General features: G+C 36.2%; 1 protein-coding gene across 2 annotated transcripts; it reads left to right on the forward strand.

Moving 5' to 3' along the window:
• The first annotated feature begins 5,979 nt into the window (after window positions 1-5,979).
• LOC145011722 (lipid phosphate phosphatase 2-like) lies at window positions 5,980-8,806 on the forward strand. Of its 2 annotated transcripts, none has more exons than XM_078970450.1 (9): window positions 5,980-6,223; window positions 6,448-6,504; window positions 7,024-7,254; window positions 7,496-7,583; window positions 7,686-7,795; window positions 7,883-7,970; window positions 8,056-8,244; window positions 8,324-8,383; window positions 8,460-8,806. In XM_078970450.1, the coding sequence occupies exons 2-9, from the start codon at window positions 6,466-6,468 to the stop codon at window positions 8,666-8,668; spliced, it is 1,014 nt and encodes a 337-aa protein (XP_078826576.1). In that variant the 5' UTR covers window positions 5,980-6,223; window positions 6,448-6,465; the 3' UTR covers window positions 8,669-8,806. The 2 variants fall into 2 exon arrangements, with proteins under 2 accessions (XP_078826576.1, XP_078826577.1); XM_078970451.1 differs by lacking the exon at window positions 5,980-6,223 and adding an exon at window positions 6,267-6,321.
• Window positions 8,807-22,136: the final 13,330 nt, after the last annotated feature.

The raw sequence follows: 22,136 nt of genomic DNA on the forward strand, positions 1-22,136 counted from the left end.
ACCCTGAATAGATCTATACAAAAATTATGACCAGCTCAAACCACAAAATTATGGACTTTCAAAAACCTTAAAATATAAAATTTCAATTATTTAAATTAATATTTAGATTTTCTTATTTTGATAAATTTGAAGTTAGAGTAAATTTTTTTTATTGATTTTATGATATGCTCATCATTTTCTTAGGCTAATTTGTGAGCAGCAAGTTTGAAATGGAACATCTTTTCACCTGCTTTTGTTTTGTTTTGTTTTTTTTTTCATAGAATCTATTTTTTGGTATCAATATGATATATAAAGATAAATGCACATCCTACACAATATTTTTATAAAAGTTTTAATTTCAAACATAACCTTGAAATTAATAACAATCATATACAGAACTTTAAACAATTATCAGATAAATGTCAACACAAACAAGGTTTTTTTTTTTTCAATAAAAATATAAATTTAAGATTATATATATATATATATATATATATATATATATATATATATATATATATATATATATATATATATATATATATATATATATATATATATATATAGGTTCAGGTTCATTTGAGACCATTCTAATTTTGTAAGACCGTGAGACCAAATCTAAAAATAATTTTAAAATGCAAAATAAATGGAAAAATCCAAAAATTCTTTTTTTAAATATTATTTTTGGAACTTTAATTAACTAAAAAAATATAAAAAAAAATAAAAAAATTCCGTTTTTTTTTTTTGAAAAATACGTGAAATATTCTAAATAGAATTACACTGACATATTCTAAAAAATAATTTTAAAATGCAAAATAAATGGAAAAATCTAAAAATTCTTTTTTTAAATATTATTTTTGGAACTTGAATTAACTAAAAAAAAATTCTATTTTTTTTGAAAAATACGTGAAATATTCTAAATATAATATTACATTGTACATATTCTAAAAATAATTTTAAAATGCAAAATAAATGGAAAAATCAAAAAAATTCTTTTTTTAAATATTATTTTCGGAACATGAATTAACTAAAAAAAAATTAAAAAAATGCGTCTCACGGTCTCACAAAATATAAGTGGTCTCAAATGAACGTAACCCTATATATATATATATATATATATATATATATATATATATATATATATATATATATATATATATATATATATATATATATATATATATATATATAGGTTCAGGTTCATTTGAAACCATTCAAATTTTGTGAGACCGTGAGACCAAATCTAAAAATAATTTTAAAATGCAAAGTAAATGGAAAATCCAAAAAATTCTTTTTTTAAATATTATTTTCGGAACTTGAATTAACTAAAAAAAATAAAAAATAATAATAAAAAAAATAAAAAAAATCCAAGTTTTTTTTTTGAAAAATATGTGAAATATTCTAATAGAATATTACACTAACATATTCTAAAAAATAATTTTTAAATGCAAAATAAATGGAAAAATCTAAATTTTTTTTTTAATTATTATTTTCGGAACTTGAATTAATTAAAAAAATCCATTTTTTTTTTTTTGAAAAATACCTGAAATATTCTAATAGAATATTACATTGTACATATTTTAAAACATAATTTTTAAATGCAAAATAAATGGAAAAATCCAAAAATTCTTTTTTTAAATATTATTTTCGGAACTTGAATTAACTAAAAAAAATAAAAAAATACGTCTCACGGTCTCACAAAATTAGGTCGTCTCACATGAATCCTAACCCTATATATATATATATATATATATATATATATATATATATATATATATATATATATATATATATATATATATATATATATATATATATATGGCTTTTTAGAAGTAAGGCAACAATTTTTTTCCATTTTCATAAACCATATATATATATATATATATATATATATATATATATATATATATATATATATATATATATATATATATATATATATATATTATGAAAATGGAAAAAAAATTGTCGCCTTACTTCTAATTAATGTTTTGAAAACTGGACCGGAGACCGAACCGGTCGTCTTACTGGTTCGATGGTTCAGATGGTCCAACCGGTCAGACCGATCTCAAAAACCGGGAAAACCGAATGATATCATAATTATATTTAATTATATAAAAAATACAAAAAATAAAAAAAATAATTTTTTTTAAAAATTTCCGGTTTTAAACGGTTCAACCGGACCGGTTCAACTGGTTTTTACTGGGTTTTACCGGTTCAAATGAATATCAGTTTTTTGGCATTTAAGAACCGGATCCGGGACCGGTTCCCAGTTGAACCGGTCGAACCGGCCGGTCCGGTTTTCAAAACATGGCTTCTAAAAAGGCCTATCTCTAAATTTATGAAAATGAAAAAAGTAAAAAGCAATCAAATAAGTTTATGTGTTTACATGTAAAAACAAAATAAAGAAAACGATTGAAAATTTATTTGATTTTTTTAATATTATTATTTTATTATATTATGAAAACAATATTATTATTGCTTCTTAATAAAAATTAGTTCAAAATTATTAATATGAATAAAGTTATTAATAAAAATATAATTATTAAATATAATAATTAGGTTATAATGAAGTAAAATATAAAAGTTAGCCAAATGATAATCATATGATAATTTTGACCTTAAAAATAAGGCTAAAATTGTGTATGAAAGTATATAGGGTGATGAGTATATAATACGAAACATTTTTTATTCTTAATATGGCGTGTTCACCAAAAATAATTGATAGCGGATGGTTTGTAGTGGGTAGCAGATAACTTGTAGTTTATAATGTTTTGTTAAACATTACGTAAAATAGCTAGGATTTTGAGCGCTTTGTTTGAATTAAATGTTAAAAGCTTGTAGTAATAAACGAGAATTTATGTCTAAAACAGAACGTTTTATTAAACGCTAAAAGTTAGAAGCTCCCAAACGCTCCATATCGAACACGTCCATAGTGTCTCAGCTGTACCCACTTTAGTGCAAAACTGCACAAAAAAAACCGACTAAAAGGTAGATAGTCAATATATTTTGTATTATATATATGAAATGCAACCGAGGAACTTCATGGATTTTTATATCATAAAATCATAATTTAAAATTTGAAATTATTAACCATTATCTTTTACATACTCTATCTCTTATAAATACAATTGTTCTTTTTTCGTATCTCCTATCAATTGCAGCCACACACAAAACATAAGAAATGCCACCTCTATTCATTTCTTTTTTTTTCTTGGTGCAAGCTCATAGAGGTGGTTGACTAGTGGTGGTTCTTGAGTTTCCGGTAAAGCATGTGTTAATGATCGTCATCGGTGATTCCTGTAATATTTTTAAAGTCTCATTTATTAATGATCGTTATCGGTGATTCATGCAATATTTTTAAAGTATCATCCACAATTAACAATCATATATCAATATAATTTAGTATTGAAATTTTAAAATTTTATTATTTTATCAATAATTTTTCATTGTTTATCTTATAAACCCGTTTCACGGCTCTCTAAGATACTACAAAATAAATTAATGAAGATATATGTTGTTGGGGCTTTATGTTACATGAAAACTTATTAAATTGACTTCTTACAAAATTTATAGTTATTTTAAGTTGTTCATTATTTGGATAAAAAATTGAGTTGTCAAGTGAATAAATTGTATTAGACTTTTTTTAAGGAAAAAACCCAACAAATATATAGTTTGAATATTAGATTTGATTTTCACCAAACCCAAATTATTATTTTTACCTGGTTGATTTTTGTTGCTAAAATGAAACCAAATAATCCAAAACACACTAACGATTTCTATTTATTTTGGTATAGTTTTTTTTTATTTGATAAATACCTTTAACCATTTACTATTAATTTATACAACTTGTTTTTTAAATTATATTAGACGGCATAGACAAAATAGAAAGCCTTAAACCCTTTATACACTTACAAAAAAAATTGAACGATTTAAACAACTCAAACTTAATAGACCCGACGATGTGTGCAGAAATAATTCCTTATTTTTTGTCTGTCAAATCAACCTTTCCCTTTTTTTTACCTCACCAAAACCCATGGTGTGTATGAGAATGATTTTTCACTCTTTTTTTTTTGAAATATATTTCATATAAATATTATACGTATCTTGTAGGGAGTTAAAAACCATAAATTTTGATATGTTTTTTTTATAATATTTTAATACGTGTATAATTTAATAAATATTAAAAACTTGAAAAAAGAAGAAGCCTAACCAATTAAAATAGGTGAGAGAATGCGTTGTTTCTATCCCCCACTCCCTTAGTGCATCTTCTTTTCTGCAGGACGGTGCAGTGTTCCAATGTGCGGGAACAACTCCTGCACCCCCTTTCCGCAACACTTAATCCGACTTTAATGTTAAACATGTATATCTATTGGTATGCATCGAATCTTAAAACAGATTCAATCGAATTCATAATTGGTTTGTTTGGATTGGATATTAATTTACATATTTCTTGGTATTTTTGGATTGGATTTTGATTTACATATTGCTAATCAGTTTTATATTTAAAAAATAAAGTTAATCTAAATTCATTTGATGTAATTGAACTAGATCGATACATTCCAACATTCTTATATATACAAAAGTATTGAGAAACCTCATTTGATCACATATGAAAACGAAAATATGTTACCACAAATTAACTTATAGGGAAAATGACACAAATGTCTTATGAACTTTTTAGGGTTTATCCGTTGAGTCGTTAAAGTTTTTTTCGAGTCTTATGGGTTCCTAAACTAGGACATAACTTGCTTTTTTAGTCCATGTTAACCTGTAATAATCGGTTCGGTAACCTTTTAGACAAAAAAAAAAAAACTCATATTGTGACCCTATAAAGTCAAAAAAAAAAAAAAGTTTGAAGATTATTCGTACAAAATTTTTTTTAATTTTCTTCTAAAGACGATTCACACTCAATTCGTACCCTCTTGAACCAAATGCTCTTCAACATTTTATTCAGCCATTACAACCACCATAACCCACCTTAATCATCATCGAATCAATATCACAATAACCCACCCCAAACACCCTTATTTCTCCCGTTTGTCTCGTGAAATAAGCCACCATTGGAGCACCAAAAACTCACAAAAATCACGAGTCAACCACCATAACCAATCGCCTGCAAATCGAAGAACAAAAGAGATTAACTCTCATTTTCTCTATGAACCTCATCAAACCCATACATCATTTCTCAACATCGAATCCGTCAAACCTGCAACTCGAAGGCACAAGGAGAGGTAGCTTGTGCGATTTTGAACAGAAAAGAAGGAAGGATGAGTCAGTTCCTTAAAGAGCTGAAATTGAATTAAAGAAAATAGTAGAAGAGGGTTGTGATCGAGAATCGATTAGAAGGGGAAGATGGTTGTGATCTTCGATGATTGTGTATGACGATTGAGGGTGAAGACGGAAAGAAGAGCCACGATCAATTTCTTGGGAGGGTATGAATTGAGTGTGAATCGGCTTTAGAAAAAAAAAGATTTTTTTTTTTTTTTTTAACGAATTGATCCCTGGACTTATTTTTTTTCGGGTTTATAAGGGCACAATGTGAGTTTTTTTTTTTTTTTTTTTTTTTTTTTTGTCTAAAAGGTCACTGAACCGACTATTACATGTTGACAGAGACTAAAAAAGATGTCATATCTTAATTTAAGGACTCATAAAATCTAACAAAAACTTTAGATATTCAACCGGTAAACCCTAAAAAGTTCGTAAGAAATTTGTATCAGTCCTGACTTATAAAATGCTATTTACCATATGAGAACTAAAACATAAAGCTAACTCCCTAACTCCGGGAACATGTATTTTTCTATTCAAGCATTACGACTACTCAAAAAAAAAAAAAAAAAAAAGGACAGTTAATGGACGGAAAATACGAGTTACAAAAAAATCGAGTACCAAACGTGACAAGACATATATTCTTCAGGGTCCATTTTACCCATTTTACAAAATTGCATATTCCTAGAAAATAGAAATATTGTCGTTCGAAATTTCAAATGAAAACACCAGTTACATTGTTGACCGACCCCTTCATAAATAATCTACGCGACGATCTAGTCACCCCCATTAACCGCCCTCCGACGAACAAATCGTTCTGCCAACTCACCACGAACAGACACTCATATATTAACTGTTAATTTTCTTCATTAAACAATCCTACATTCAACCAGAGTTTTCATTTTCGATTGACATTCGCCCAAACTTTATTGGATAGTTTTTCCGATTGATTTTGACTTCGAAAATATCTTTTAAGGTACGTCAACGATTACTCTCCGTTTTAATTCTGTGTAGTATTACCTTTTCTCTTTGCGAGATTCATCGGATTTGCTCTATCTTTTTTTTTTTCCAATCGTTAGTAACAAAGCGATTAATCTTCATGTTCTTTAGTTGATTGTGTTCTTAAACTTTTTAATTTCTGAATTTGAAAGCAAGTTGGGTAACTTTTCTCTTTTTGTCTGCTTTTTTTTTTTTTTTCAGGAGTTGAAGAACACTGTTATGCCTTGGAATCTACCCTTTTTGAGAAATATGTTTCAGGTCAGTAAAGTTGCATCTTTTTCCCCAATTGTTTTGCCTTTTTTCTTTTTCCCTTTTTAGATATATTAAACTATACATATTTTTCGAAGCATTTTTGGAAAACCACGAGGATTAATTGTAAGTTAGCAATTCATAAATTTGTATATAAGTTGAATATGATCCAAATCCAATTAATCACTTAACTTTCATATTAATACACCTAGTTTTCATCGTCAGTTTTAGCTATTTTTGTTTTTTTGAATTATAAGGGAAGAAACAGGAGTGACTTTGTTTTCGGAGAATTAAAACGACGACTGCTTGAAGCAAACACAAATCTTCTTAATATATAAGACTTTTTAATTGATAAAAAGGCAAAATTCATATATTAATTTAGAACAATATGCTAGAATTTGCGTATTGTTAAGTTTCTTGATTTTATAAAATGTTTTAATGTGATTAGACTTAATGGGGACAAGACTTCATCCAGTAAACTACATATTTGACTTAACGAAGAAAGTTTTTCTCTTTTCATTATAACAGAGGCAGGAAGGAAGAGTAAGGGAAGTTGACCTTGGTGCCTTCTACATTAAGTCTCATGGAACTAAATTGGCAAGAAGTCACATGCATGATTGGCTTATACTTGTTCTACTCGCTATCATAGAAATTGTCCTAAATATCATAAACCCGTTTTATCGTTTTGTTGGCAAAGATATGATGACAGATCTTAAATATCCAATGAAAGAAAACACCGTTCCCGTTTGGGCTGTTCCCGTGAGTCATTCTTCCATCCTTTCGGCTTTATATTTTTTCCAAAAGTTGTAATCTCTGTTCCCTAAGGGTTCGAGTCTCAGCAGCCGCATTGTCACTGTTTATTTCCACCTAGGTCACTCTGTACCTAATGTACATCTTACATGATGTCATTGTATATGATATCATTGTGTACCTGATATATATTTTACTTGATGTTACTGTGTACCTGATTTACATTTACGTCATATTTTTTTTTTGGAAGATTTACTCGGTATTGCTGCCTATCCTTGTTTTTACCTTCTTTTATTTTAGAAGAAGAGATGTACATGATCTTCATCATGCAATTCTAGGTAAATCATTTTTAACTCTTTCCTTTTTTGTACAACTTTTACACATTTTTCTCGTTGTTGAATGCTTGAATGTAAAGTGAATTCTTTTGATGTTTTTTCTAGGACTTTTATTCGCGGTGCTTATAACGGGAGTTATCACCGATGCTATTAAAGATGCTGTCGGAAGGCCACGTCCTGATTTCTTTTGGCGATGCTTTCCAGATGGAGTCGATGTATGTAATTATAATAATACATTTTTTTATATCTTGGAAAATTAATTTGTGTGTGTGTGTTTTTTTTTTCGTTGTTATATGTTTCAGAACTATGATACATGGGGTGATGTTATATGTCATGGTAAAGACAAGGATATAAAAGGTCATAAGAGTTTCCCTAGTGGACATGCGTCATGTAAGACATGTCAATGTCAACGTTATTTTTCAGTACACAGTATACAGTACACACAGTATGTTCTTACGGTTTTTTTCTTTCATAGGGTCGTTTGCGGGGTTGGGGTTTTTAGCATTGTACTTGACCGCAAAAATTAAAGTATTTGACCGTAGTGGTCACGTGGCAAAACTATGCATTCTTTTTCTTCCTCTTTTAATGGCATCACTTGTAGCAGTTTCTCGGGTGGATGACTATTGGCACCATTGGCAAGATGTGTTTGCTGGTGGTATTTTAGGTAAAAAAAAAATCATTCAAATTTGTATTTAATTATTTAACTCGACTTCAAAGTTCAAACCCTAATTTTCTTTTTTCAGGTCTATTCGTTGCCACAATGTGCTATCTTCAGTTTTTTCCTGCTCCATATCACTCCGAAGGTAATTTCTAAATTTTACATAAAGTGTTGAATGGATAAATGATTTTCAGACTAAATGACTATGTTATTGTTTTTAGGGTGGGGCCCATATGCTTATTTCCGAGCTTTGGAAGAGACGAATTCAGCTACAAGGGGAGATGCTCCTGTGAATGGGGTTGGGGTTGGTATGCAAAATGTGGAGATTGCAAATTTGAACCAACATTCGAGGCGAAATAGTAGCAATGGGTTTAGACAGGTGTCGCTGTCTGATTCGGTGCAAGTTGATGTAGAATATGGAAGAGTGTGACCTTTGATTACTTGTAATATTGTGTATGAAGTTGCCGATTCCTGTATAGATTTTATATGGTGTTTGTAGTTGAGGGAAAACTAAAGGCATTGTTGTTTGTAGAGACGATAACCTATTATTATCATTTTATTTATTTTAGACACGTGTTACTACTAGAAGCGAAAGGAAACCATAGCATGAATACTCGAAAATTTTCAAATGTAGGGTAGTAGGGGCATGAAGTTGTATCCCTAACGCACTCATTCAAATGAGACTTATATAACACCTCTCATTCTCATTTACACACTATGAGATGGAAATCCTAAATATTAGTTCGAACTTTCAATACCTTAAGATAATAGCTACTTGAAGAAGAGAACCCAACAAAATAATGACAAGAATACAAAGAATACAATTATAAAGCATGAAGCTTCTCTTATGGATCTTGAAAATGGTAGAAAATACTCTTCAAGACTCGGCTTTTTTAATGGCTTCAAGTAGGTACTCAAGAGACCATGCGTGGAAAATTTGTTCTTGACATTTACAAACGAATGATATCTTCTTGTGACCAAACGCTGGATTCTTCTCATTTTTGATCAATCCTTCCTTTGGTATTCAAAAATATTTTCATGGAAAGTGTTTACATCAACAACGTGACCATTTTCTTATTTATACAATTTACTTATTATCAATCAACAATGTAACCATTTTCTTGTTTATAGATTTTACTTATTATCAGTTTTGTAAGTAATGTCGCGTAAAAATTACAAGTTCTATTATACTTTTATTTTGGTAATCTTCAATATCAAAATTATATTGGCTAAGATTAAAGAAATAATAATATATATTTACAGGTTAAATTTTTATGAGATCTTTTTTCCATTTCCTCCTAATATAGTACGTTTATTGAAAATCTAAATCCAAATGAAAAATAATTTTTGAACACCAATTAATAAGGAGCTAGCAACAAGGAACAATTATAAAGAGTCATTTAAAAGTCGGTTTGTAACTACAAAGTCCAAGTAATCCAACTTTCGCTAAACCTATTCGAAAACCAATAAAAGAAGTGAATAATGATACTTTTGACAATAGGACTCCTCATGCTATATGTCTGGAAAACAATATTGTTACTGTACTGCCAAAAAGCCATATCACGGTCACAACAATTACTTCAAGAACCTTTCTTTTCACTGGTCTCAGGGTAATGGAATCCACCCATCTCATAAGCTCCAAAATGATCCCAAAAAAGTGAAAGGAAGATCTAACCACTTGATGACTTTCACCCATATTTGATTAGTCACCTCACACTTGACAAGCACATGGCTGCAACCCTCTCTCTATAACGAACACGAAGGGCAAAGAACCAAAGGAACATCAGTAGTACTATTCTCCAAGTTGTGTCTAGTATGGAGACTATCTAGAAGAAGTCGCTAAATAAGGACCTTAAGCTTGATAGGGACAAGTCTGCACCACCTGATATGAATAGTACGTTTCTGCAACATAACACTATTTATATGACGTCTAGTGTTAGAAAAAAAATACCATCTAGGCTAACCTCCCACTCCCATCTATCCAAGCGATCAACATAATGAACATGGCTAAGCAACTCTCCAAAAGCCAAGAGCTGAGTGACAATACCATGTTGAAAGAAAAACTTAAAGTTGAGATATTGATATGCAAAAATGTAAGTTAATCTTAGTGGATTTTTTAATAAGCTCAACGATAAAGAAATATGCAGAATAATAAGGAAGAATATAGAAACAAGATTAATCAATAAGCATAAAAAGTATAATACTTGGTTGAATCGTATGAAGGTTTGCATTAAAACACAAGTTAGTAATTGATGAACAACATAAGAAAGAGATAATGGAGATAATGAAAACTTGTATTCAAGAAAGAGTAATACAATGAAAGTCTGATGAACAACATAAGAAAGAGATAATGGAGATAATGAAAACTTGTATTCAAGAAAGAGTAATACAATGAAAGTCTGAGAAGTGGTAAATAGATCGATCAACATTATCATCTATTTATAGTACAACCAAGTACATGATAAATTTAAGAATACTCTTAAGTTAGGCGGCCATGCTTGCAACACCTGAAATGACAAAACTTATCTAATACACAATGTCAGAAAAGGTGAACATTACTTTTCTGACCCTTCGGTGTACAAAAGACAAAACACAATCTCTTTCGGGTTAACATCCTTCACTATGGTATTCTAAGTCTTTAGTATCGAACTTCACAACTCTTTGCAACCGATCAAAATAACAAGAGCACTACCGAAACCAACAAAACAAGTCTTCAGTCCTTCGATACACTTCATAGTTGCCGAGGTTCACTTCCATGCATCAACAATTTCCCCCCTAAGTGACCTCACATGTAACACCGTATATTTCAAAACAATTTTTCATTTAAATATAATGGTTTAATTCTTAAAAACACTTTTCTTAAAATCTCATAAATAATCAACTTACAAAACATAACTCCATTTTCACTTGCATAATAAACCAAGATCCTCAAAACATGACTCTTTCTCTGGTGTGTACAATCAAGCCGGTGCCGTCCCGTGATCCTGAGAGAAACCTAAAACACATAACACAAAACACTGTAAGCACGAAGCTTAGTGAGTTCCCCAAAATACAACATATAACACATATTAGCCACTTGAGGCTATAACTCTGTGGGTCCGTGCACCCAAAACTCTGTGAACCCTCAGGTTCTAACTCTGCAAGCATGCACAACATAAATCACATAGAAGAATGCAGTGCAACAAACAATATATACAAAACACTGTATCACATAACTCTATTTACCTACTCAAGGTAAAGTATAGTGAGAAGACTCACCTCACGTATCTAGGTAACTCGTAAATCCCTGAAATCACTAGTGCTCGATCTCCCGAGCTATAGTCCTCCTATAACACAATACATCTCTAATTAACACTTTCCCAACTAAGGTTGACTAACCCTATCAAGTCAACACCGGTCAACTCTGGTCAATGGTCAACGGTCAACCCAACTCGCTGAGTCTCTACGGGGACCCGATTCCTCTGAGTCCCTTCCAACTCACCGATTCACTCACCCAACTCGGTTACTCAACCCCTGGTTCGAAATCCCTGAACAACCCGCACCAACTCGTCGAGTCTGCCAATGGACTCGGCGAGCGCATTCCATGCACAACCCCAAACGACCTTCTGAGGTTAGATCTGTTCCACTAACTCATAGATCTAGTCCTTCCAAGCTTATTTATCACGTAAAGTTCATGTTTTGGCACTCATATCACACCTAATGACTCATAAATGGTGTTTTGACCTCAAGCACAAAGATCCCAAACCAAAACCTCCATGGATTCATAAAAAGCTTGGACAAAGGGACACTCTGGACCTCCAAGGGTCCAGATCCAAAACCTAACTCGCTTAAGGGACCAAAGGAGCACTAGATCTAGCCACAAAAGGGCTCAATAAGCCCTAAATCAACATGAACATCACCTCAACAGAAAAGGGTTAAAAAATGGTACCTCAAACGTGATGTTCTGGACCTCAGATCTTCAGGAAGTTAACCCTCTTGCTTCCTCTTGGCTATAGCTTCCTTTCCCTTGCTAGACAACACCACCAAGGTTAACATTGACTCCTTCTCTCATTCCAAACGCTCAAGCTCACTAGGGTTTCGCTCTGGGGACTGGTGAGCACAAATGATGGCTATAAGGCCCTTTAAATAGGCCCCAACCCGAGAAATTAGGGTTTCATTGAACAGCGTGGACTCGCCGAGTCCACCAATGCGACCCGTCGAGTCCGGTCATTAATCCAGATGAGAAATCGCGTCTCTACTCGGCGAGTCTACGCACCAACTCGCCGAGTTCTTCCACAAAACTCAAAATAAAATAAATAAATATAATATCTAAAATTCTGGATGTTACAATTCTCCCCCACTTGAATCTGACTTCGCCCTCGAAGTCTCATCCTTGAAATAGCTCCGGATGCTATTCGTGCATCTCACGTTCTGGCTCCCAGGTCAACTCGGATCCTTTCCGATGTTGCCACTGAACCTGTACCAGAGGCACCTCCTTGTTCCTCAGAACCTTGATCTTCTGATCCACAATCGCAACTGGTCTCTCCGTGTAGTTCAGGCTCGTATCCACCTGGATATCCTCTAATGGCACTACTGCCGACTCATCGGCTATACACTTTCGCAGCTGCGGCACATGGAAAGTGTCATGGATCTGACCTAGCTCTGCAGGTAGCTCCAACCGGTAGGCTACCCTGCCTATCCTCGCGATCACCCGAAAAGGACCGATATATCGGGGCCCCAACTTACCCCTCTTCCTGAATCGGATCACTCCTTTCCAAGGAGAGACCTTCAGGAGTACAAAGTCACCGACCAAAAATTCGAGCTCAGACCGGTGCCTGTCCGCATAACTCTTCTAGCGACTCTGAGCGGTCAACAACCTCTGCCTGACCTGCTGTATCTGCTCTGACGTCTGAAGCACGATCTCTGTACTTCCCATCACACGTTGCCCTACCTCTCCCCAACAAATGGGGTCTGATACCTCCTTCCCTACAACAGCTCAAAGGGCGGAATACTGATGCACTAATGATGGCTGTTGTTGTAGGAAAACACTACCAATGGTGAATACGGGCCATAATTCCTCCCGGAAATTTAATACACATGCCCGAAGCATATTCTCGAGCGTCTGAATCGTTCGCTCGCTCCGAAGTGTCCACAGACATCACCATGGTAAACTCTAGCTCATTTCTCATATTCATCTTCGATACCGAGCACCAGGTTAACTTTTGGCCCCACAGCTGAACCCCTAAGGGTCACACATAACATGATCCAAACTAACTCCCTCCCCGTGACCACTATCATGGCCCAGTGACATGCAAGTCACGAAATTCCCTTTCCCTCATAAAAATACAATCCAATCGAAGATCGACTCAGCTCTAACCTCTGGCGTCTGCTGCGCATATGCGCCTCGCTGACCCTCCCGACAGAGACGGAGACCCCAATCTCGCCCGGTTTAACCACTAAGCTCCATAAACTCAACACTAGGGCTACTCAAGCCTAAAACTCTTCTGCATCATGCACTTATCGGAGAACACTCCATCATCATACTCTCTTGCCGTCTAGTGGGTACTATGGTTTCCCGCAACATTACGACAACCTCTGACTAGTGATAATACGGCTCCCCGTAGTATCACAACGCCAACTAACTAGTGAGTATTATGGCTCCCCGTAGTACCACGACTCCCTCCCTATGACTTGTGAGTACTACGCCTCCTCGTAGCATCACAACATCCTCTGACTGGCGAATACTACGGCTCCCCATAGCATCACAACTCTCTCTCTCTCTCTCTGTCTCTCTCTTTTTCTGACTTGTGAGTACTACGACTCCCCGTAGCATCACAACACCCTCTGAATGGTGAATACTACGGCTCCTCGTATCTTCACCCTATACTCTCATTCTCATTACAATGCTACACTGTGTTCACTAACGCATGCACCAAAGACTATCATAGATAGTTACACACACACTTGCCCCGATATGCATTACAGACTCTGGCGACAACCGCCATAACACATAACCTACTTCTACGGAGATCCACTTCCTTAAATAATCCCTCTTGATGACAATACATGAAGGGCTCTCACTGGAACCGTAGATACATGATACATCACTAGTCGTCTTAAACCCAAGACTCTAAATAACTCCGAAATCGGGACGCTATACACGGAAACCACAGAACACCATAACAGAGCATCACAATGTCCTGCCTCTATCACTGATTCCCTTACTCCCAGCACCATACACATACATCAATACATTTCCTCTGAATCCCATAATAATTTCCTATTTCACTCAATGCGCAACTTCAGTGCATCCAAACACTCAATTGGAATACAAGGAAGGCGCTAACTCTTCAGAACACACTGATGATCCTTCGAAACCCTTTCCACTACTGATCAAAATCCAAGAAAGAATACACATCCCAGCCCGGGAGTTGGCTACTCGAAAATCTTCTACCCATATTTCAACGCAGAAGTTCTCAACTGCCCATACCATCATTATGAGTCTTCCACTTGAAACGACTCTGACCACCACCAGATTCCTGACCATTGACCATCCGCCGTGGAGACACCCATCCTTCTCTCATACATATACCACATGCATTATCTCGCCTTGCACCTTACCTTGATCACCAATGACCCTGATCTCATGAATTCAAGCCGCAGGTTTCTGAATCCAACCCCTAACCGCTCTTGCACAAATCTCTGGTTCTGTCAATAAACCACCCGGTTCTCCCCCACTTAGGGTTCGAACCATCACTCTCTGACACATCAACAATCTCACAAACTATTTTCACCAACAATAACGCACCTGCCCCTGGAAAGTGCTACGCAACGACTGATAATCCCCTTTAAGTAAATCAATCGATCTCATATACTTTGAACCTCAGATGAAATCCTCAGGAACTTCTTGTCACGACTGCCTCTAGTCGTTCCAAGTCTCGTACCAATCCAATGTCAAACAACTCAACTGTCTAATAACATCACTGACTCATAGACTGGACCACGAAATCATCATACTCCCCCACCTCGACTCATCAACCGACGTTCCATCACATGGATCTTCCCAAGAACAAGGACCCACTCCCATATTCAATACCCGACATAGATAGAAAAACCACTGCACTGATAAACTCGACTGGACTCCCCACTCATACCTATACAATACGCCCTACTATACTCAAATAAGCGTAACGTGGTCCTCGACTATCTCAGTCCCAACTGACTATCTGCTCATGGTAAATTACTGCCTCGCGGCACACATGCTACCTGATACTCTGATGGAAAATCATCCTTAATGAAAACATGCAGGGTTTGCCCCCAAACTCAAAACTTAAACATCATGCCTCTCATGTTTCGCACACGAACATAAATAGCACCACCCAAGTCATAGAAGGTGACATCTCCTCTATCGACTGATTGCTCAACTCAGACCAAAATTCTCCCCTCCCTCTGACTCCTTACCAAATATACTCTGAAAGGCTCTCGACCTCCCTCTCAAGGGATGCCTCTTCGAACTCAATCATCGCCTACTGGCCTAAAACCCATAGCGTCCAATCTCTACCTCATCAATCATGACCGGGTAACCGAAGAACCACGAGCACCATTCACTACGAACCATGGTACTCATCCCATGACATCTCTTCTCAATATGCTCCGGTGTATGGTACATGAACCATAGCATCACTCCTCCATCTGCTCCGATGTATGGTACTCGAACCATAACATCACTCCTCCATCCGCTCCGATGTATGGTACTCGAACCATAACATCACCCCTCCATCTGCTCCGATGTATGGTACTCGAACCATAACATCACTCCTCTATCTGCTTCGATGTATGGTACTCGAACCATAACATCACTCCTCAATCTGCTCTGATGTATGGTACTCGAACCATAACATCACTCCTCCATCTGCTCCGATGTATGGTACTCGAACCATAACATCACTCCTCAATCTGCTCCGATGTATGGTACTCAAACCATAACATCACTCCTTAATCTGCTCCGATGTATGGTACTCGAACCATAACATTACTCCTCCATCTGCTCCGATGTATGGTACTCGAACCATAACATCACTCATCCATCTGCTCCGATGTATGGAACTCGAACCATAACATCACTCCTCAATCTGCTCCGATGTATGGTACTCGAACCATAACATCACTCCTCAATCTGCTCCGATGTATGGTACTCGAACCATAACAATACCCCTCAATCTGCTCCGATGTATGGTACTCGAACCATAACATCATTCCTCCATCTGCTCCTTAGAACCTTCAGAATACTCTCTGTATCAAGTATGGGTCCTCTGCTTTCAGTAGTACGGGCCCATACTACCTGCCACATCTACCCATACTTTCCACACGGACTATCCTGGAGCTCCTAAGTAGCTGCTCGACCATCTCGTTCACCAATTCCGTCGCGCGTACTCGCTTCCTAGCGAAATTCTCTACTCTGCCAGCGCACTCATCTGGCTAAGGTTACTCCTTAGGCTCTTCCTAGATTCCCACACTTCTCTGCCATCAGCTGCTGAAGAGCTCCTAATGATGCCAACCATCTACCTCCTGAATATCGTCATATTCGCTTGGTAGCTGACTCCCATCATCGAGAGTTCCACGAAGCATGAAGCAAGCAACATTCGAGCATCGAAGAATACATAGAACTCACTCTGGGTGATAACTCCTCTTGCTCTGCTCATCCTCGAAAGTACCACCGAACTCTGCAACTCTTCCCCTCGTGGGTTCTAACTATTCTTCCGCTAAGTACCACGGTACTCATCTAGGTATCTCCCCTAGATTACTCCTCTTCTCAAATCCCTTAAAGGATTCCAACTAAATATTCTCACTCATCACATACTCAAAAGCACATCGCATATAACAACAATTCCTAGGCTAAGGCATCACAAATCAGGCTACTCTAGTCCTAAGATATGAAATACGTAGCCTGTCTCTAGCATGCAATAATATCTCATAAAGTGCATCATAAATATCTCATAACACAAAAGTAATGGTATTTTGGAAAATCACCATTCGGGCTCTGGCTGATTGTACACACTGCTCTTTCTCGCTTTGTATTTGAACTCTTATTCGCTTTAGAAAATTATTTCTTTGAAAACATTTCTTAATTCCTCAGTTTAAGTCCAGATTTACCCGAAGGTGCATCTGAATCCGTCAAACCAAGTCTCTGATACCAACTTGTAACACCGTAAATTTCAAAATAATTTTTCATTTAAATATAATGGTTTAATTCTTAAAAACACTTTTCTTAAAATCTCATAAATAATCAAATTACAAAACATAACTCCATTTTCACTTGCATAATAAACCAAGATCCTCAAAACATGACTCTTTCTCTGGTGTGTACAATCAAGCCGGTGCCGTCCCGTGATCCTGAGAGAAACCAGAAACACATAACACAAAACACTATAAGCACGAAGCTTAGTGAGTTCCCCAAAATACCACATATAACACATATTAGCCACTCGAGGCTATAACTCTGTGGATCCGTGCACCCAAAACTCTGTGAACCCTCAGGTTCTAACTCTGCAAGCATGCACAACATAAATCACATAGAAGAATGCAATGCAACAAACAATATATATAAAACACTGTATCACATAACTCTATTTACCTACTCAAGGTAAAGTATAGTGAGAAGACTCACCTCGCGTATCTAGGTAACTCGTAAATCCCTGAAATCACTAGTGCTCGATCTCCCGAGCTATAGTCCTCCTATAACACAATACATCTCTAATTAACACTTTCCCAACTAAGGTTGACTAACCCTATCAAGTCAACACCGGTCAACTCTGGTCAATGGTCAACGGTCAACCCAACTCGCCGAGTCTGGCGTGGACTCGCTGAGTCTCTACGGGGACCCGATTCCTCTGAGTCCCTTCCGACTCACCGAGTCACTCACCCAACTTGGTTACTCAACCCCTGGTTCAAAATCCCTGAACAACCCGCACCAACTCGTCGAGTCTGCCAATGGACTCGGCGAGCGCATTCCATGCACAACCCCAAACGACCTTCTGAGGTTAGATCTATTCCACTAACTCATAGATTCAGTCCTTCCAAGCTTATTTATCACGTAAAGTTCATGTCTTGGTGCTCACATCACACCTAATGACTCATAAATGTTGTTTTGACCTCAAGCACAAAGATCCCAAACCAAAACCTCCATAGATTCATAAAAATCTTGGACAAAGGGACACTCTGGACCTCCAAGGGTCCAGATCCAGAACCTAACTCGCTTAAGGGACCAAAGGAGCAGTAGATCTAGCCACAAAAGGGCTCAATAAGCCCTAAATCAACATGAACATCACCTCAGCAGAAAAGGGTTAAAAAATGGTACCTCAAACATGATGTTTGGACCTCAGATCTTCAGGAAGTTAACCCTCTTGCTTCTTCTTGGCTATAGCTTCCTTTCCCTTGCTAGACAACACCACCAAGGTTAACATTGACTCCTTCTCTCACTCCAAACGCTCAATCTCACTAGGGTTTCGTTCTAGGGACTGGTGAGCACAAATGACGGCCATAAGGCCCTTTAAATAGGCCTTAACCCGAGAAATTAGGGTTTCATTGAACAACGCGGACTCGTCGAGTCCACCAATGCGAATCATCGAGTCCGGTCATTAATCCGGATGAGAAATCGCATCTCTACTCGGCGAGTCTACGCACCAACTCGCCGAGTTCTTCCACAAAACTCAAAATAAAATGAATAAATATAATATTTGAAATTCCGGATGTTAGATCACAACTATCGCTTTCATTTATTAAGTTTGAGAAACTTAATAATGATCCACTAGAACTTCCTAACTTCATCGATCCATTTCATTCTTCTTTAGATCTCAAACTTCACATCTTTAGTGGTGAACTTGGAGTTTTAGACCATTGATAGAGTGCTTTCCAATTATTTTGAAAACCAGTGATGAAAAAAAGTGGCTGAAAGAAAGAACTTTTCACTATCTTTGAAGAGCTTGAAAAGACTGCCAAGTTTAGGGAAGTTTGTTGCTCTAAAGCTTAAGTATTGAATCTCTTCGGTAATGAATGGAGGATGTTCAAATGGAGAGAAGTTCATTTTTTATGCAAGAGCTAAATGGATCTCATCATTAATTTCTACGAAGTCACACACAAGAGCTTTGAGAAAATATACATCCATTATATATGCATCTTCCATCATTGGATATTTTTAGGCTTTGAATTGGAAGACCCTTGCAATCAGAAAAACCTCTTCTGGATTCATAAAGATAAAGTTTGCTTGTATTCTGTGGTACTTTTTGCCGAAGTGAGTGAGAGTGTATTGATAGTGCGTTTCTCCTTTGAAAGACCTTGGTTTGAAAGTTGTAACGGCTTCTGGCATGCCATCTAACATATCGCCTCCATTGATTTACCATACTTGTTGTGAAACAAGTTTAATTATTCAAACTCAATGGGCATTCTTCGATCATCTGGGATGTTCTGGTCAAATGGCTTAAATAATGGGAAGTATTTATTGTTAGGAGAGAGACGAATGTCCCAGTATACACCATCAGGAAGTTGAGCACATGCAAGATGAGGAATATAATCCGTGTCTAAGAGTCTTCGCATCGGATTTACCCAAGAATTGATTAGACTTTAATCAATTCTCATATCAAATCCTTAAGTCTGGCATACAGACACACACACACACACACACACATATATATATATATATATATATATATATTGAATTAAGTTGGTTGCCCTCCAATTAACCTTTTTCTGTCTTGTCTTGAGAGAGTCGCAAGAGTTGTCACCGGACATGGAAGGCTCCAGTTTTGCTTCTATGTTGAGCGAAGGCTTATTTGGAGGAGTTGGAGTTTTATTTTTCTAAAGAAATATTGTGTTAGACTACGGTGGAGTTTTATCTTTTGGAGACAGAGGAGGAGTTGGAATTTTATTCGAAGGAGAAGGGGACTTCGGTTTATCTGATGCTGAAGAGGAGCTTGTATTTTCATCAAATTGAATTTCTTGAGACTTTCCCCTTTTGAGGAAGAAGGTTTTCCTTTCTCTTTAAATAAATCTTTCAACTCTTTCAACAGGGTGAAGGTTTTGTTAAAATGAATCAAGATTTTACTGTAGAGGTCATTGGTGGTGAGAATTGCACGATGCTTGAGATGATCATAAATATCCTTGGAAATGGTGAGGATTTCATCTATATCCTTTCTCATTGAGACTGGTCAACATAGACCTCAAATCATGTGTTGAAGTTCTGAATATACAGGTTCATAGGCCTTGTGTGTTTCGTCAATCAAAAACTTCGTCCTCTCTTCTTGTTCAGTTGTCATCTTGAACAGTTGGTCCTTCATCCCATTGATATCTAAAAGAAAGTCTTCGAATTTTTCAACATTCGGAATCTAGAAGTTCAATTATGGGAATAAATTCCCTTTTTAGGGGCGAACTCGTCGAGTTTATGACGTAAACTCAACGTGTTGGGAGCTTTTGGAGCGCATGTTTTTAGAGACCAACTCGACGAGTTGGACGGTGGTTGAGAAACCCTAATTTTTGGGTTTTGTACCTTATTTAAGGACCTTAAGTCCCTTGGCTAGCCTCCTTACCAGCCTTGTCTGTCCAGAAACCCTAAATTTTGAGCTTGACCTTCCATTTTTGAGTGTGTGAGTTTGGAGAGTGACTTAAGTGTCCATTTTTGGTGTATTTTGAAGAAGCTAAGAAGTGAGAGTTGCTTGGATTGGAGAAGAAGCCTTGGATCTAGAATCTATAGCTCATTTGCCATGTTTTTGAGGTATCAAGTTCTCTCGTTGCATAGTAGTTGCTTAGATCTCTTCTTAGGTTAACTAGTGTGCTTTTAGCCATGTTTGGATGAATATGGAGGGCTAGGGCATCCCAATTCTTTATCCTTTCAGATCTATGACCTATATGAGTTAATTTGGCATAAGGTGCCAACTTTATGGTCTTAAGGGCTTCATGCATCTATTAATCTCTTCTTTTGGTCTCTTTTGAGATTTTGTGCCTCTCTTAGCCATGCATGAGTGTAAAGTTGGAAGCTTTATGAGACCATGATGCCTTAGAGGATTAGATCTGTATTTTTGGGGCTTTGTCTTGGTGATTAAGAAATTATTGGTCAATCCCTTAACCTTTTAAGCATAGGGTTTGGGTTTTGAGCCCATTGGATGGTCCCTAGGGGTAAAGTTGGAAAATTTACCCTTCTAGATGCTATTTCATAAGATCTAAGTGGTGAAGCTATTAGTTTCGATTATCTCGGCTTAATAGATTAAGATGTTTAGTTCCTAATGAACTCGGTGAGTTTTTGGGTGAACTCAATGAGTTGGATCCGTTTCTTCTTGATTTTGTAGTCTGATGAAGGAAACTCGACGAGTTGGAGGGCAACTCGGCGAGTTGGGTCAACTTGGGCTGTTGACTTTGACTTTTGACTTATGTTTTTGACCTAGTTTGTCTTAAGGAGTGTTTCATGTAATCTAAATTGTATTTAAGGGAATTATGGGCTTAGGATAAGGTCCTTATGGGTTTGGGCCTAATTGGGAAAATTAGGCCATTAGTGGGCTTTTATGGATCTAGTAGTTTCTAGTATTTTATGCTTGAGTTGTTAATGGGCCATCGGGATACAAAGTGGTTGGACTAGAAAGAATGGTTGGGCCTTTAGGAAGGGCCATGAAAGGGGTTTGGGCCTAATTTGGAAAATTAGGTGATTGGTTGATTAGTGGGGCCTTTAGGCCTTTCAGATTGTTGTTTGGGTCATAGAATCGGACAAGGCTAGGTTGGGGGTAAAATGGGGATTTTACCCCAGATATGGAGTTGTGGTTTTGGATTGGAGCCCAATTGATAATTAGGTGTATTGTTGGTATTGATAGTTCGGGGATTAGTCAGCCTGGAGCCAGGAGCTTTCTATATGATTCAGCAGTGCGATGTGAGTCTTC

Source organism: Lactuca saligna, chromosome 8 (assembly GCF_052625555.1).
Source record: "Lactuca saligna cultivar CGN05327 chromosome 8, ASM5262555v1, whole genome shotgun sequence".
In the NCBI taxonomy this organism is placed as follows: domain Eukaryota; kingdom Viridiplantae; phylum Streptophyta; class Magnoliopsida; order Asterales; family Asteraceae; genus Lactuca; species Lactuca saligna.